Here is a 15,719-nt window from a genome sequence, read left to right as displayed (position 1 = left end):
GAGAGAGACGCAGCACACATATCCACATGCTCCAAGGACCTCGCATATCCACATGCTCCAAGGACCTCGCATATCCACATGCTCCAAGGATCTATTTGGAACAAGAAGCAGGGGACCCATGCAGCACCCGCTCTTACTAGAGGGTATGGTGACCCTTCAGCAAGGGAGTCCAGGAGGGAGTCCAGTTCTTCCCCAATGATGTCCCCATCTGTGAAGTCCTCCACGCTTTCAGGCACTGGCAGGGACACACAGTCTGGAGACGGGAGCAGGCTGGCAGCAGGGAGCGAGGTAGGCAAGGCCTTTGCATCTGAGTCAGAGGGCAAAGGGGCCAGCCCCTCGCTCACAGGGATGGAGGTGGCCACAGGAGCTGGGAGGCACTGCAGGTCCATAAAGCAATCTGTGATGAGGGAGAAACAGAGTCGGTCACCCCAGAGAGCCTCTTGCAGGGGGCAAGCAGAGCACAGCCTGGCAAAAACAATATTGTACAACTCCATCAAATCACAAAACCCAAGTATGACAGTTTTCCGAAACGAGGGGCTCTGGTCTGAAGAGTTCTTGTCCTTTCATTTTTGTTCCCAGTCTCCAACGGCTCACCGATAGCTGAAAGATGCTCTAAGGGCCAGTGCCCAGACTGACTGTCAGGATTTGGCAAGCAGGTACAGTAACCAGGAACACCACAAAACCCGTGGCTGAGCAGTTACTGAATTCACTGTGGCTAGGACTAAAGGCCAGGGGCACATAATCCAATTTCTCTATAACCCACTACCTGGTGTTTTCTTTAATATTCCTCACTAATGCATCTGGCAGAGATCACTGCCTTCTCTACTCCTTGGAGCTTCGATAAGCTGAGAGCTTGCTTACTCACACACCCTCTCTAAAACCTCAGGCATCCTAAATGGCAGAAGATAAAAAACACAAGGTCCTGCTGGGAAGAGAGGCAGAGATCTGGTGCTCAGACCAGGGTGCGCTAACAATTTGTCCCCCAAAAACCCCATCAGACTCACTCAGCTTCTTTCCCCAAGTAAATTCCCTGCTCTCGAGTGCTTCCTGATGTCTGCAGGCGGGAGGTTGCTGCCCACACTCCCCCTCAACACCTCAGCAGCAAGCATCCCCTTGGGAATTTGTGTGAGCTAAGGTCGGGCAGGAAAGAGGCAGGGATTTTCCCTAAGGCTCCCTTGCCTCTCCAGTACATTACTGAAACAGTAAGACGTTGCCATCATGCAATATAAACCTCTGTTAAGTGAAGTTAAGGTTATAAGCACATATTCTTCACCAAACAGCATTTTATTCTCAAAAAAATTAAAGGTTAAAGAAAAAAGTTCAAAAGTTAGAAATCTGGAAAACGCAGCGTTACATTTGCAGTTCTCAAACCAAGCACCCAAACTACCTTAATTCTGCCCCTGTGCAGATGTCCTGGAATAAAAGAAAAGCAGTAAGACAAAGATGCTACCTTCTCCATCCCCATAGCAGTGACTGCACCGTAGCTACAACAGTCTAAGGCCATAAAGCGAGGCAAGTTTGGAAGGAGAGACAATAGCTTTTATTAGAAAGACTGGTAAGAACAGGAAAGAAACGAGACAAGCTTCTGAGACACAAATCTTGATCCAGTGAGAAATGCTGCACCGTGTCTGTACCAGCTCTGCTCACTCAGCCCCCAGGAGAACTCAGCCATCCCCTTCTAACTGAGACGGGGTGAGTGAGCCGTGTTGCTATCTTCTACACCGCACGTTCGCTGACCAAGGACTGTGTTGATGCCCTTCTTAGAGAGCTCGGCAAATCAGCAATTCCTGTAACCCATCAAGTCCTGAACAAAAGAACAGCAGAGACGACACACGCATACACGCGCAGACCCCTTTATCTCTAACCCCACCAGGAGCACACCACCACCCCCTGCAACCTTTCCTCCAGCGTTTGTCGTGAGTGGTTCACATGGATGGACCACAGCCGAGGTCGCTGTGCGAGGCACCGGACACCAAGCCGTGACAAAAGGCAGGGAAAGGAGAGGGAAGCGGCATGGGACACACATCCATCCCTCTCCACAACCTCACGCACGCCATCAAAGGAAAGTGCATGTTGTACCTTATGGGATCCAACACAGGTTTTCAGTGCTGCGGCTGGGTACGTTCCCCACAGGCAGTGGCTCAAAGGAAGGCTGTAAACATCTTAGTTTTGCAGCTGCCCCTCAGATCAGGCTCGCTCCAACCCCATGCCCCCTTTGCGATGACTTCTCTCAGCTCATCTCCCTTTGCTCCGGGCCCCCCAATCGCACTTGGGAGCCAGCCACCCAGCTTCCCTCGGCGCTGGCCTCATCGCTGGTAGCTCAGCCAGATTTCCCTCAATCCAAAGGGACGGTTTGTGCCTTCCCGTTTTTCAGATGTTTAAATCTGGAGTACTGTCAAGATCCCTCCAGGGGCCAACAACAAGTTCAGGACACGCTGGAAGGGCTGGGGACACGCGCAGGGAGGAGCAAAAGGGTTGACAGTGACAGTGCCCCAAAGAACCCAGAAGTTCAGACCTTCTTTGAGGAATAAACGAGGCTCTCCAGTTCCCACTCAGACTGGGAAGCGGAGGAAAAAGGCCCTCGCACACCCCAAGAGGCCCAAACCCCTGAAAAGCTGAACGCATGACCAAAAGGCAAAGAATGAAACAGGGTCCTCCACAGCTCAGAACATGTGAAGGGCAAGGAGAAGAGCAGGGACCAACAGGTTCCACTACCTGCAAGGGGCAGGGGGAGATGTCTGCTCCCCTCTCCCTGACCATCCAAACCTTGTCATTCCTTCAGCCGCTTCCTCCCATTCCTCTCTGTCCAATCTTTTCCCCTCTCCCTCCTTTCCCATTCCCGCTTTCCTCAGGACACCCCATCTGCTGACCTCACTCACCGGCCACCATCCCCATCTCATGTACTCTCCTTCCAGAGAGCTCTGCACCTCCTGCATTCACCGAACGTTTGCTCCATCTTAAAAAAAAATAAAGCAGCTGCCTTTGATGAGAGGACGCCAGGCACACACCTCCCTCCCTCCGATTTCTGCCACCGCCACGACACTAAGCCCCACGTATTATTATTATTATTACAAGCTCAATGAGGGTCTTCTCCATCGGCTCCCCAAACCAAGTTTCTCATACCATGCCGCCCACCTGGGAGCTCCTCTGGCCATACACCGGCCTGTCCCAGAGGGGCAAGCACAGTGCTGTTAAAAGCCCTGTTTGCAGCTTCGCTTCCCCAAACAGCAGTGGTTCCCTAGTGCATTCAGCTGGCCAAAGGCCACGCTGAGCCAGATCTGAGCCACGACCCGTGCAGGGCAGAGCCGAGTTAATCAGATGACTTCAAGCAAAGCACGGGGAAAGCCTGCATCTTAAAAACAAAACAAAACAACAACAACAAAATCCTTGCTAAAAAAGCTTTGAATCTGAAACTCTTGAGGTGCGCAGCACCCACATCCCTCCTGGTGGCACACCGCTCTCAGGGCGATGGGATAACATGTCCTTTTAGTGCTTTTGAAAAGATTTCATAGCAGGAAAGGTTCTCTCCGCCTGAACTGCAGCAAAGACGGCATGCCGCTCTTACACCAAATCCTGATTAGATAAAGAGCTTACTGGATGCACTTGCTCTTCGCACTGCAGTAGGAGTCCAGTTCACTTTAGCACAGCAAGATAATGTGAAAAACTCTCCTTAATTCACAGGACTGGGTCTCACGACTGCACGTAGCATTCAGTTACTGAACTGGCATTCAACAGAGAACTAACATGTTTTCCTAAGCACCCTAATAATGAAATTAGTTTCTTTCTGTAAGAAGAGCAGTTGCTACTTGCAGCGGTAAGTCTTCATACTTATCTTCACACACGCAGCCACCTTTCAAAGGAACAACGACTGATGTGCCCAGAGGCACGAGTTCACTGCTCCAGCACACGACAAAAGGCAAAGCACGTAGCAAGGCTTTCTACAGGGGCAGAGTTAAGGTCACTTGTTTCCCGGCATGAGAAAAGCAACCCCGTAGCCCTCCTCCTGCTCCTCCTGGGTGCCTAATCGTGAACAGGGCTTTCCCTGGGTCCCTCCCAACTCCCTTTGTTTTAATTTCCTCCACCTCAACATCTTGGAGGACCATACGCGGCCAGAGCAAAACCAGCCACCTACAACTTTAACTTCGCTTTATCTGGACTGTTTTGCCCGGGAGCAGAGTTTCACCGGCTTTGCCAAGCCCAGCTTTAAGAAAACACAACTGGAGAGCACTGTGAACTTCAGCAGACCCTTCTAATTCCCAGACGTGTCTCTTACTGAGCCTGGACAAAAAGTTTTTCTGCAGGAAAACCCCTCCTGCTTCCCACCACTTTTTTCTCCTCCTAGTTCCCAGAGCCAGGAGTGCACAGAAAAACACAAATGAAGACAATGAACCTCTCAGGCCTGCCAGCCTGGGCAGATACTTTACCGAAGCCACAAAAATTAGAGAAGACAGATGTATTTACCTGTTTCGATGTCATCTATTGAACCCAATCCATTGGAAGTGGTCTGCAAAGAGGGTGTAGGAAAGTGGAGAGAATAATATCACCAGAAATTCATCTTTAAAAAGATATTCACACCTCACAGATGAGACTCTTTACTACTCCTAAGTGCATCTGGCCCTTTCTTTTCCTTTATGGCCTCTTTCAGTGCAAGAGCAGTAAAACCAATGAACTTTAAGAGGCCATTAATCCAGAGAGCCTGTTTCTTTTTACCTCCAGCAGTGGACAAACCCTGTTGCTGCAAAAGAATACCAGCCCTGGACAATATCCGACCATGTGAGCAAATCTGTACATAGAATAGGGTTTTTCATGTGTGGATGAGAACGCCGTGTCCCAAGTCCTAGCATACATCAATCGGTCAGCCCCATGCAGTGCGAGATCCGATTAGCCTGATCTTACACAACGACCCTTTTCTTAGTTCACATATTTTGTAATCTCACAACCACAAACTTTTACAGCAAACACAAAATAGGAAGAGGTTTCCGCCAAGACAACTGCTGACTTGGAGCTCCAGGCAAGGAATAAAACAAGCCCATATTTTACAGAAAAATAAACAGAGGTAGGTATGCGTGCCTTCATCTTATGCTTAAAAAGGCACAAGTAAACCATTACTCCCGAGATGCTGCATTTACTGCGATTGTTCTTGCAACTTCTAGTTTTTGCGCTATTTTCATCTCTTGCAAAAGGAAAGATTTTCAAATGAAAAACTAGGCATGACTATTAAAGAAAGCTGACTGGCTTTTCTAGAAAAATGTGAAGGCAAGTCACTGAATGGTGGGAGGTAAACTAAATCTCGTTGTACCAAATGACAATTTTTATGGGTTTATAGTTTGTTTGTTTTAAAAAGAGTAGTGTGAAGTACCAAATAGCCTGTGATAAGAGCGAGTGTTTGGGGTTTTTTTTTGCCCAGTGGCGGAACAAGGAAATCAGCAATTTCTTATATTTTAGCTTAGTTATTTGTACAGTGCCCTGCCCAAGCTGAATCTCCCAGGTGACAAGAGAATACAAAGAATACATAAACTGTGTATGTACCTTGCTCAGTACATCGCATGATTTAATTCTGTATGTTTCTGCAGCAGTTGTACTCTCTTTTACGTAGTGTTGCCCTAACTATGTAAAAACTTGAAAACTAAAACATATTTAAAATGCAAGAGAAAGCAAACATTCACAATAACTAAGAGAAATAACCATCTTCAGTGATCTAACTACTGACACCAAAAATGTTGTCACTAGAAATATTTTCAAATAAATTAATTTCCTCGGCAATATTCCTTGAAAGCGGAAAACACTATTTCATACATTTAAAAGAGTTATAAATTTGCATGTAAATAAACCTGCGAAGCATTCTAGTAGCACAATCCACGAACAGTAATAATCACAGGATGCAAACTCTACCTGGTTTGACAAATTGATTGATGTGCCATTGCTGAGTAGCGAGATCCTGCTGCAAGGAAGAGAAAGGTCTTAGAACAGAGACAGCCCACGAATTCTCGTAAACGACGTAAAGCAGGGTTACAATATCGTTTCCTTCCAGGCACTGCCCATAAATAAAAGCCACCCCAACAGACACACCACTGCAACACAAGAGTACAGTTTTCTGAACACTGAAAAGGGCCATATATTTGTTCTGGACACCTCAGTGCAAAACACCCAACATCCAACACACAATCAGGAAGCAAAAAACTTCCCTAAGGAACAGAAGTTTCTGTCTTTTCATTAAGACATTACTGTTTTGGGAAGGCATTACAGCACTGGAATGAAAGCTGGAAACAACACAGGAGATAGCAAAGTGTTATCAAAATACTGATCGCTACATTTCACAGATTAAAAAGCATTTTGGAATTTTTCATTTTTATTTTTCTAACATACAGGTGGTTTAAGCCCATCAGAGCTGAGTAACACGACAGCAGCCAAAAGGCAGCAAGGCCAACACAGTGAGCAGCTACAAAAAGTATTTCTGCGTAAAACTTCCCATTCTTTGAGACAGAATCATTTTGGAGCATTGAGAGCTGCTACAACGTCAAGGGGTTTTTTGGGGTAGGCCACCCACATATGAGGTTGGTCAGGCTGTTGAACACATAACTGCGCATGAGGCCAAGGATGTGAATGCAAACGTAAGCCTCGACTACTAGCTGGTGTTCCCTACTCCTCAAAACGCATCCTGGGATTTTAGGTGACCAAGGCAGCTCCATCCAAGGGTGGAAGCAGTGGCCTAACGCTCTCCAGCTCCATCCCTGGGTACACATTAAACACCAGTGGAACTCCAGTTACTGCACCGCTTTCTTGTAGAGCCAGGTTACCGATCCAGCCACCGACGTCAATTAACTGGACCCACGACTCACTTTTTGCTGCCTTCCCTCCTAGCATCTGACCAGATGTGTACCTGTTGTTCTCCCAAAGCATAGCCCTTTCCTGCGCCACAAAGAAGGCGTACGCCCAGATACGGGGCAGGAACCCTTCGTGACCCATCACGCTACAAAACCAGTCATGTCTCCAGTGTAGCAGAGGATCCCACCCTTCTCATCTCGTAATAGGGAAAGGACCGTGATGTAGCCTGATCCCAAAGGAGATTTTGCATGTCCCTCTCCTCTCAAAAACACCGGCTCCCAGCACATCAGAGGCATGTACTGCAGCACCAGCCCAGCTCTGCCTGGCTTAGCTGGGGACTCAGGAAACATCTTGGCAGTAGACACAGAGCAGCAATGGGGTTAGAAATGATCAAGACAAAGTGATCGGAGGGTCAGGACAAGGAGGGTGGCCAGCAGCCTGCTAGAGGGGTTGCAGGGTAGTGTATGTGTGTCTATAACAGCACCTACCATGTCTGCAAAAAGTAAATCTGAAAGAGCCAAAGGATAGCCTCTAAGAAAAAAGAAGTCATACCTGAGGTCTTTTGTATGCTTTTCGAACCCTCAGTCCCAGCTTCTGGGCAAGCTCCTGTCCCAGTTGCGTGACGCTTTCATCCTGGGGACAAAACCATTGGCAGGACACTTTAAGTTTTGCCTTTGTGGCACACACAATGCAATAACCGGGAACGCAGTTACCCACTCTGGGCTGCGCCAAGAAACTCTCCTGAAACTGTCCCCACACCCTCCAGAGACCTCTCTTGGTCAAATCTCATAGTCGCTGCTCCCTCCTCACTTTCTTCCACCTCCCAGATCTTTCTAACACCAATCACGTTTTCAGTGCTCTGTTTGCCTCTGGTGATTCTGCCTTTCCAAACACTCTCTCAGGTGTCTCTGAAGTCTGCCATTTTATTGCTCCCTGCGGAAAATTCACCAGAAAGACTTGTGACATTGTTTCTTTTCATTGATCTCATACTCATACCTACCAGGTTTACCCTAACCAACTCCAAATGCCAACATAACTCTGAGATGTCTTCTCAGATTCCTGGACAAAATCAAGAATGTATTTCTTTCTAGGCTGCCTCCACTTCCCTTCCCAACAATACATAGTTATTATTGTCCTTTTTGTCAGCAGGCTTGAAGTTTGGAGGTGGGGCATTATTTGCTCTTTGCCACCCCCAAGATCTTCCTGTAGCTTTTCCTTCCGTCAGCGAAACGCCACCCTCGGGCGTTTACTACCTCCCACCTAAATGAGCAGACGCTCAACAAGGGCATGCAGTATGTTCTCTTCCAACACCCTAAAAAACCCCATGCCATACCAAAAAAACATACCACAGAGGAGTATCAACTTCACCATGCCGGGAACCTCTGCAAACTAGCAGCACTGAGTATCTGAACCCAGAAACAGGTTAACTCCGCTAGATAGTGAGTCAACCGTGTGGCAGATCCTTCATCACTGGAAGTTTTAATATGTGCTCTGCTTTGACCACAACAAAGTTCTCAGCTGTTACAGCAATGCAAGCTGGAAGTACCCATGTGCTCCAGAGTGCAATGGAAACAAGAGTGAGATGATGGATAGCATGACTTGCCTTTGACGCACAGAAGGCTCGTGATTTCTGTCTATCAGGTAATAAGGCAATGGGGCACGTTAATTTACAAGACTGAATTGTTTAGAACAGGGAATGCAGATCACTCGATATGGGGTTTGTAAGGCCGAACTCTCCTGCCACGGAGAAGTTCGATAAAGTGTTTGTAAACCACAATGATTGTAATGATAATAATGGGACACACATAAACGTAAGTATATGGTTAAAAAAGAAATTCAATTAAGTGGCTCAACTGCAATGTGAAATCTAGCCAGATATGGCTTTACATGAACACATATATTAGATGACTTTGTTTATAAAAGTGTTTATTTAAAACCAGTTCTTTGGAACCCCCCTTGGAACATGAGACCTTTAATACGTTCGGTCACCCTGTTCTGTCAAGTCAAAGAAACTAGAATTTCCTACTATTCAAAAGGAATAACTAACTGCTATCAAGGCTTTCAAAGATTGCTTCTGTAACGTTAATAAAGAAAAGTTAATTTCTCCTGTTGAAGTAGATGCATTTTTCTTGTAGATGCATTACTGTGATGGATCAGAACCAAATTTAGCAAAGACACCCAGTGCTCACTAGAATCTACCTAATCACAGTCTGGTTTCCTGTTCAATATTCGGCCTAAAAGGACACTCAACAAAAGCACTGTCAGGAAAATATCTAGGGCCTAGTATATGCAGATAGTTACCTCTGAATGCAAAAATGTACACACTTGTGAACGTAAAAATAACTATGACGTGGGATGTCAAGGACATCTTTGCATGTCCCTCAAGAAATAAAAAGATTTATCAGCTTGCCTTAGCAATCAGTAAGCAAAAACTGAGACATTTTTATCTAAAACATGAAAAGTATACATGTTTTCCTTCCAGTGCGCCAGTTCCCATTTGTCCCATGCTCCTAGTCACTCCCATTAGACATATAAAACCAGTTAATTAAAACAATCTCATGGCCTTAGTTCCCCTTTTGTTAGGGTAGGGTTTTGTTCTTCACAAATAGGTCACCAAACCTGCTGTCACTAACCGGTCTCTCTGACTGGCACTATCTGCAAAGGGTGACTTGGACTGAAGAAACACAGGAGGTCGAACGTCTTCTTCGAGTCAGAGAGACAGAATTTCTGGACATAAGTATGTTCCCAGGAACAGCCAAGCTTCCTCTTCCACTGTCCTCTGGCCTCACACTAAGCATGTTACAGAGGAAGGAAGGTGGTGAGCTCAAGATGAGTTGTATGCCAACAACTTACATGTGGGAGGGACAGCAAGCATCGGCTATTGCACTCATAGGCTTCTTTGTGTCTTCCAAGTTCATTTAAGGAGCGGGTGCTCGGATGTTCTCCTTGTCAAGACTTAAAGCCTTCTCGCTGTCTTCCAGTGCCTTCTCATACAAGCCCTGCATGGAAGAGACCACCTCGTGTTAGCTGAGGCACAGCAGACTAACCCGTCCTTCTGTGCGAATGCTAACATTTTATCTCTCAGCAGAAAACAGGAATATAAAAGGCAGTTGGAAATACATGTATTACCTCATATACAGACCAGCGTACAAACACACAAAACCTACAGTAACAGAACATTTTGTTAAGTCTTGCAAAACTCAGAACACTTCAAAGTCAGTGAATGCCAGGATTAAGGCTGCTTGAGCAACCTTATCTTGTCTCCCCCTCTACGTTGGGCATGTTACGTTTGACAGTCTTTAATTATGTGACTGCTTGCTAATCTTTTTTGCGGGACTCAGCCTCATTACAAACAGGACAGACCTGCTCTGGGGTTGTGCCATAAAGGAAAGTTGTTAGACTCCTTAGGAAAACGGAAGCACGAAGCCTTTTAGAGCCTGAGCATTTGAGAATCCTTTTCCACGTGTGTGCTGACAGTTCCATCATGACCCAAAGCCTTCTCACTGCCTTCCAGCGCCTCATTTGAGGAGACAGGAGCCTCCAGAGCAATACTCAAACAGTATTCCAGAGAAACACTCAGTCAATACTGGAAGGCACTGGACGGTACTAACTCCCCACCAACATGGACCAGAACTCCATTGTCAGCACCTTAGGCCTGGCCCCCTCTTCTTCACATCCTTCCTTTGGTCTTGCAAGACACAGTGCGATAGCGGGGAGATATCAGAGTTTTCTGTGTGTCATCACCTCCTCCAGTGTTGGAACAGGGAGCGGACAAAACCAACTGAAACCCCTCTTGACATCTTTTCCAACTGAATGGCACTGCAACCATGATGTCATCCCTGGCCCTGGGAATGACCTGGGAAGGCACTCACCATGGCAAAGTAGCAGGCAGCTCGGTTGACATGCAGCTTGCACAGGAGTTCCTTTGGGATGGTCACCTCGTCGGAGGCTGCGTAATCCGCCACGTTCAGCCCTTCTACATACTGTACCAGCGAAAGCTTGAAATCCTTCTCTCGAAACAAATCATTTCCTTCTGCAAACAGGTTTCTCACCAGCTTCTGCAAAAAGGCCTGGGCAGCAGGGAGAGAGCAAATAGACCGAAGCGGATATTCAGAGATAGGAGAGGTTTCCCAACTTCCCATTCCTTTCCATATGTTTTCGCAAACTTGCTGCCCGCTAAGATCCTCCTGCCTCCCCATCCTCCTGTAAAACCTCAGTCTTTTGGTAGAGGAGAATAATCCAGTCAAATCTCCTTTCTTCTTGAACATTCAAGTGTCTCCTCCTTTCCCTGAAAGTTGTCATTGTCAGAACTTTAAAACTTTTAAGTTACAGACAAATTGTGACAGACCATCCCACGCTCTCCACTTTTGGTATGTAAACTAATGCCTGTGCAACAGAACAAATCTTGCTAACCAGAGGGGTCCCAATTTTAGAAAATAAATTCTCCATTACCTCATAATCTTCTTGGCTTAGGGGTAATGTGGACCTGAAAAAAAGAGAAAATGCTCATAAAACAGGCATCCATGCAAACAAGGGCTTTTGTCTGATGAAGAAAATCATTTTTCTGGTCCTGTATTGATGATCTCAGTGAGTTACTGAACATTTTATCACTTCAAAGGCAGCTGGGGCAAAGGGAACACAATTAGGGAGCTTTACGCTCAGTGATGGCCACAGCAGTGTCAAGAGACGGTCAGGTCCCAAAGGGATTTGAGACTAGAGGAATCTTATTCTCAGCTATTTTCTGTGCCTACACGATCCTAACATGCCTTCACACAGCTACCTAAAAAAAAAAACATCTTTGAGAAAGTCCCATGAGAGATTGCCATGAAGAATACAAGTGTATTTTAAGTGCACCTGGCTCTAACGAGAGGCACCAGACTGGCACCCCAAGACCTCCTCAAATCCTTCGTGAGACCAAAGACATATGGTGATAAATGCAATCACTTTCCTCTGTGTTAACTTAGTCACAGCCTTTAGGCCTATACCACAAAAGGAAGGGAGAAAACAATGCAGGTTGGGGAGGCCACCTAGCTCCAGCCGTGCCAAGGCTGTGCCACAAAACTGGCAGCGCTTGCGTGGGTAACACCGACCCCACACCAGCACTGAGACGTAGCAGAAAAGTTCCATTCTTCACATCGGACCATCCAAGTCATCCAGGCTTGGTCCACATATATTTATTTTTTCTCTTCAAGGATAAAACAATAGGCTCTAGAGAAATCCTTAGCACCTTTCGTAGCCTTCACCTTTGAAATACAACATTGCACACATGCTCTTATTGGTCAGAGAATAATTTTTTTTTTTTAGATTTCATCTAATCTAATCATCATCTGCTCCTTAAAATTAAGTACAGGAAATGCCACGGCTTTGTAAGAAACATTCATGCTGCTTATAAAATTGGACTACCTCTTTCACGTCAAAACAAGCCAATAAACAGCACTGCCCCCGGTTCAGAGTTCAAGATACACCCCAGAAGCATGAACAACACCCCGTATTTCTAAATTACTATCTTTCCAGGAAACTTTTGCATTTTTATAAATGTTACAAAAATAAACCTCACAATTGCCTCTCTGAAACTGGGTTATCAGCCCCATTTAGTCTCAGACTCCAGCGAAAATATCATTGCCATGCCACAGGATATAAATATGTAACATGGAAGATTCGGCTTTTTTTCCTGTTGTAGATGCACAGATTTCAGCCACCAACTGCAGGACTCAAAGCAGACTCTAAAAACACCCCAAAACGATCTGATTACAATCTCGCTACTTCCTTACTCACCATGGAACCTGGCCCTGAGTCTGAGGTCTTTGCTAACTCAAACATTGGAGGGAAAAAAACACTACTGTACTTTATAAGGAAGTATTTGGACTTGTAACTACTACATGAGCAACCACTTCAAGCTCTAGAAGGCCACATGATATTCATGGAAGAGTGACCTGAGGCACCTACCAGGCTGGCAACTGTAAGAGAGCCCAGGTCACCTATTTCTCCTACAGGCACCATACGGGGTACCTGACAAGTCATTTACCTTGCTTTCCCCACTTGCAAAATAGAAACACTACAAACACTACCTCCCTTCCTAAGAAAGGTGGGATAACCTTGTTGAGAGAGCCCTTTGAGATCTTCACGCTGAAGATGAAGTAGAAGGTCCAAGTACTATTAGCATTATGCTGACTATAGAGATCATCCTCGAGCTGTAATGGAGGGCAAAACCCAAGGAAATTAAAATGACAGAATTTCAAGTTCAGAGAGCTGGCAGGAGAAGCAGCACCCTGAAGAATTACAGTGAAAATCCTCAGGACCAATATCTCTTTCCCATGCAGCAGACCCAAAGCAGTGAATAGGAAGAACTCGGTTCCTGCAATCCTCGATCCGAAGACAACCACCTCCAAAGCCACAGGAAACAATGAGGTTATCCACTTACTGAATGAACTGAAGTCCTTTCTCTATTTCTTGTTTTCTCTTCTGTCTCTCCATTATAGTTGCTGCAGAGGAAGAAGAAAAAGAAACAACACAAAATGAGTCATTTTAGGTCTTGCTGGCAATTAAGCAGCACAGTATTTTGTGTGTGCCTGAATTTACTACTAACAAAATGTTCCAGACCAGATGCCCTGAACACCGAAGTCCCTGATTTATCCACACTGCAGATACAGAATGGCAAGCAGCCCACTACCAAGTATCTGCTTTTTCTCACATGCCACTGCCAGGATACATGGGCAAAGAGGAATGACTTCAATGTGAGCTCTCTACTCAGGCTGCCAGTAAACAAAGCAATGGGAACCAACCGCTATCGTGACTGCCTTCTAGGAAAGAAAAAAAAAAAAGAAATCATCAACATTTCCCCAGTCACTTCAGGAATTTATGGCAGGACCCTCCCATGATAAGCAATTCTGACCACTATTTGTCTGGGGCAGATTTAAGCTGGTTTACCGCATAGTATACGAAACAAGTAAACTATGTAAGGTTTATGGAGGTATGCCACAAAGAAAGACGCGAAGGAAGCAGACAGAATTTCTTGCTGTGGTCCACGTAAAAGGACAGCAATGAATCTATGCAATGGGAATTTCATGCTGAAAATCAGCAGGCAAGAGCAGCACAGATTTGGGAATGCTCCTCTGGAGAGGGAACAGGGTCTCATCCTGCAGTGTTTTAAATTGGGGTGGGCAGCACCTGAGGAGGGCTCGAGAGTTATCCCCACTTAGTCAGGGACACAAATGCGGACAGTAACTTGGCCGGGTTTGACCAAATCCAGCCTGGGTCTCTGCAAGCACAGACAAATAAGTAGTATGATGGAGCTATTTTGGAGTAATGTCCCTTTTCTCAACTAAAATGGGCTTGAATCACACCACTAGATACACGAGCTTCATCCACTGCAGTCTGGAAGCAAATCTTGGAATGGCTCCTGCTTGACCTCTCCCCAAGGTACACAGGTCTGCCACACAAGAAAAGAATAAAGAAGGGGAGAAGGGATGGCACTTTGTGGCAAAAGAGAGTTCCTGGCGACAGGGAATTTCCCAGCCTTGCCATCAACCAGCTGTGATCACAAACAATGCTCAGCCTTTGAGGAATGGTAACTCGGGGACAAAGGTAGCAAGCACAGAAACACTGAGATGAGATGGGATGGAGCTGAAGACACTGGCCCTTCCCAGCCTGGGATCGCCTCTGAAGAGATCACGAGAAAAACAAAAGTAATTTCTCTAACTCTACGCTACGGCAGTTTGGAGAGCATTATCACTCAGCTCCCTTTTACATTAAGACCATCCCTATCATTCTAAGGTATTTTACGGTATCTATGGCACGTTCAGTCTGGAACAGGGTGAAGGGACCTTTAAGGTACGTGAAAATCAATCCTCGCAACTCAGCAAGCCCTTATTGATTGTGCTCTGCACCATGCAAAATGTAGAAGAATTGATACTTGCCCTTTACCAAGAAGGAGAGCTGGGGAAAGAGGGAAAGGCAGGAGTGAAAGACCAGAAAGAAGTGGTAGCAGAAGGAAGCAAGAGCTTGAAAATGACACTGTGCAGTTTGTAAGTCATCAGACATTAAATCTGAGAGCAATCTGGTCCGAGCAGCAGGTAGATTTTGAGCAACTGCATTTGGAACGGGATGGGCAGTGCAGCAAGAAAGGGAAAGCCAACAGACAAAGTGAGTGATGATCAGCATCTCTACAAGGGCTTTTAACAGAAGCGATGGAGAATAGCAGGCAGACTTCAGTACAACACCAACAGAAGGCCTGGAATGATTTATAAATAGCCTGGATAATGAGCAATCAGGAAGAAAGAAGGAAATTTAACAAGGAGACTGTGAGGTTAATATGCTCGCTAACGCTACAGGCAGACAAGCTTGAGGGGTAAAAAAAAGAGACAGAGGCAATTCATTTGACGTTTCTCCTTGTATAAAATTCTGCAAAGACAGAGGAAGTATGAGAGAACAGAGAAGGTGAAAAGGAGCAATAGGAACCATTTCCACATAGACAGCAGTGAAAGCCACAAAAGAGGACAGAGCAACTCCAGAGCACCGGAGGAAAACTGCGAGGGCCATCAGAGACAAGGGTGGGGCAAGAGCCACCCCTGGAAACGACGAGAGATAAAAAGAGTCAAGGCTCACAAAGGCTCACGGAGGAAAGCAGAGGGAGAAAGGAGGAATTTCTAGCTGTCTGGTCCCTGAGTGCACTAACAGGCTTGAAATGCCCCGAACAGTCTCACCTTGGACGCCCACCCACACACCCTCTGCCCGCGGTCCAGGAGCTCCATTTCAGCTCAGGTCCAGGCATACTGCCTTGTCTGAGCTATACTGTAGGTGGACCTGTCCTCAGTCCTATCTCCTGGACAAACCTTGGACCTACACTGTAGGCAACTTGTCTCCAGTCCTGTCTCTGGCACCACCTCCTACCACCG

At 46.2% G+C, this 15,719-nt stretch overlaps 1 protein-coding gene across 1 annotated transcript in view; it reads right to left on the bottom strand.

The window, feature by feature from the left end:
* Positions 1-13,299, bottom strand: part of LOC104162265 (zinc finger CCCH domain-containing protein 7B-like) — a gene marked incomplete at its 3' end in the record, with an annotated part of 17,880 nt that extends 4,581 nt beyond the window's left edge. The window contains 10 exon segments of the mRNA XM_009700951.1: positions 138-397; positions 4,462-4,504; positions 5,893-5,941; positions 6,760-6,767; positions 7,378-7,458; positions 9,679-9,755; positions 9,758-9,824; positions 10,698-10,895; positions 11,278-11,311; positions 13,247-13,299. Of these exon segments, the coding sequence (XP_009699253.1) occupies positions 138-397; positions 4,462-4,504; positions 5,893-5,941; positions 6,760-6,767; positions 7,378-7,458; positions 9,679-9,755; positions 9,758-9,824; positions 10,698-10,895; positions 11,278-11,311; positions 13,247-13,299 (870 nt within the window).
* Positions 13,300-15,719: the final 2,420 nt, after the last annotated feature.

Source organism: Cariama cristata, unplaced genomic scaffold (assembly GCF_000690535.1).
Source record: "Cariama cristata isolate BGI_N322 unplaced genomic scaffold, ASM69053v1 scaffold33335, whole genome shotgun sequence".
In the NCBI taxonomy this organism is placed as follows: domain Eukaryota; kingdom Metazoa; phylum Chordata; class Aves; order Cariamiformes; family Cariamidae; genus Cariama; species Cariama cristata.
This window is presented reverse-complemented; position numbering and strand designations above follow the sequence as displayed.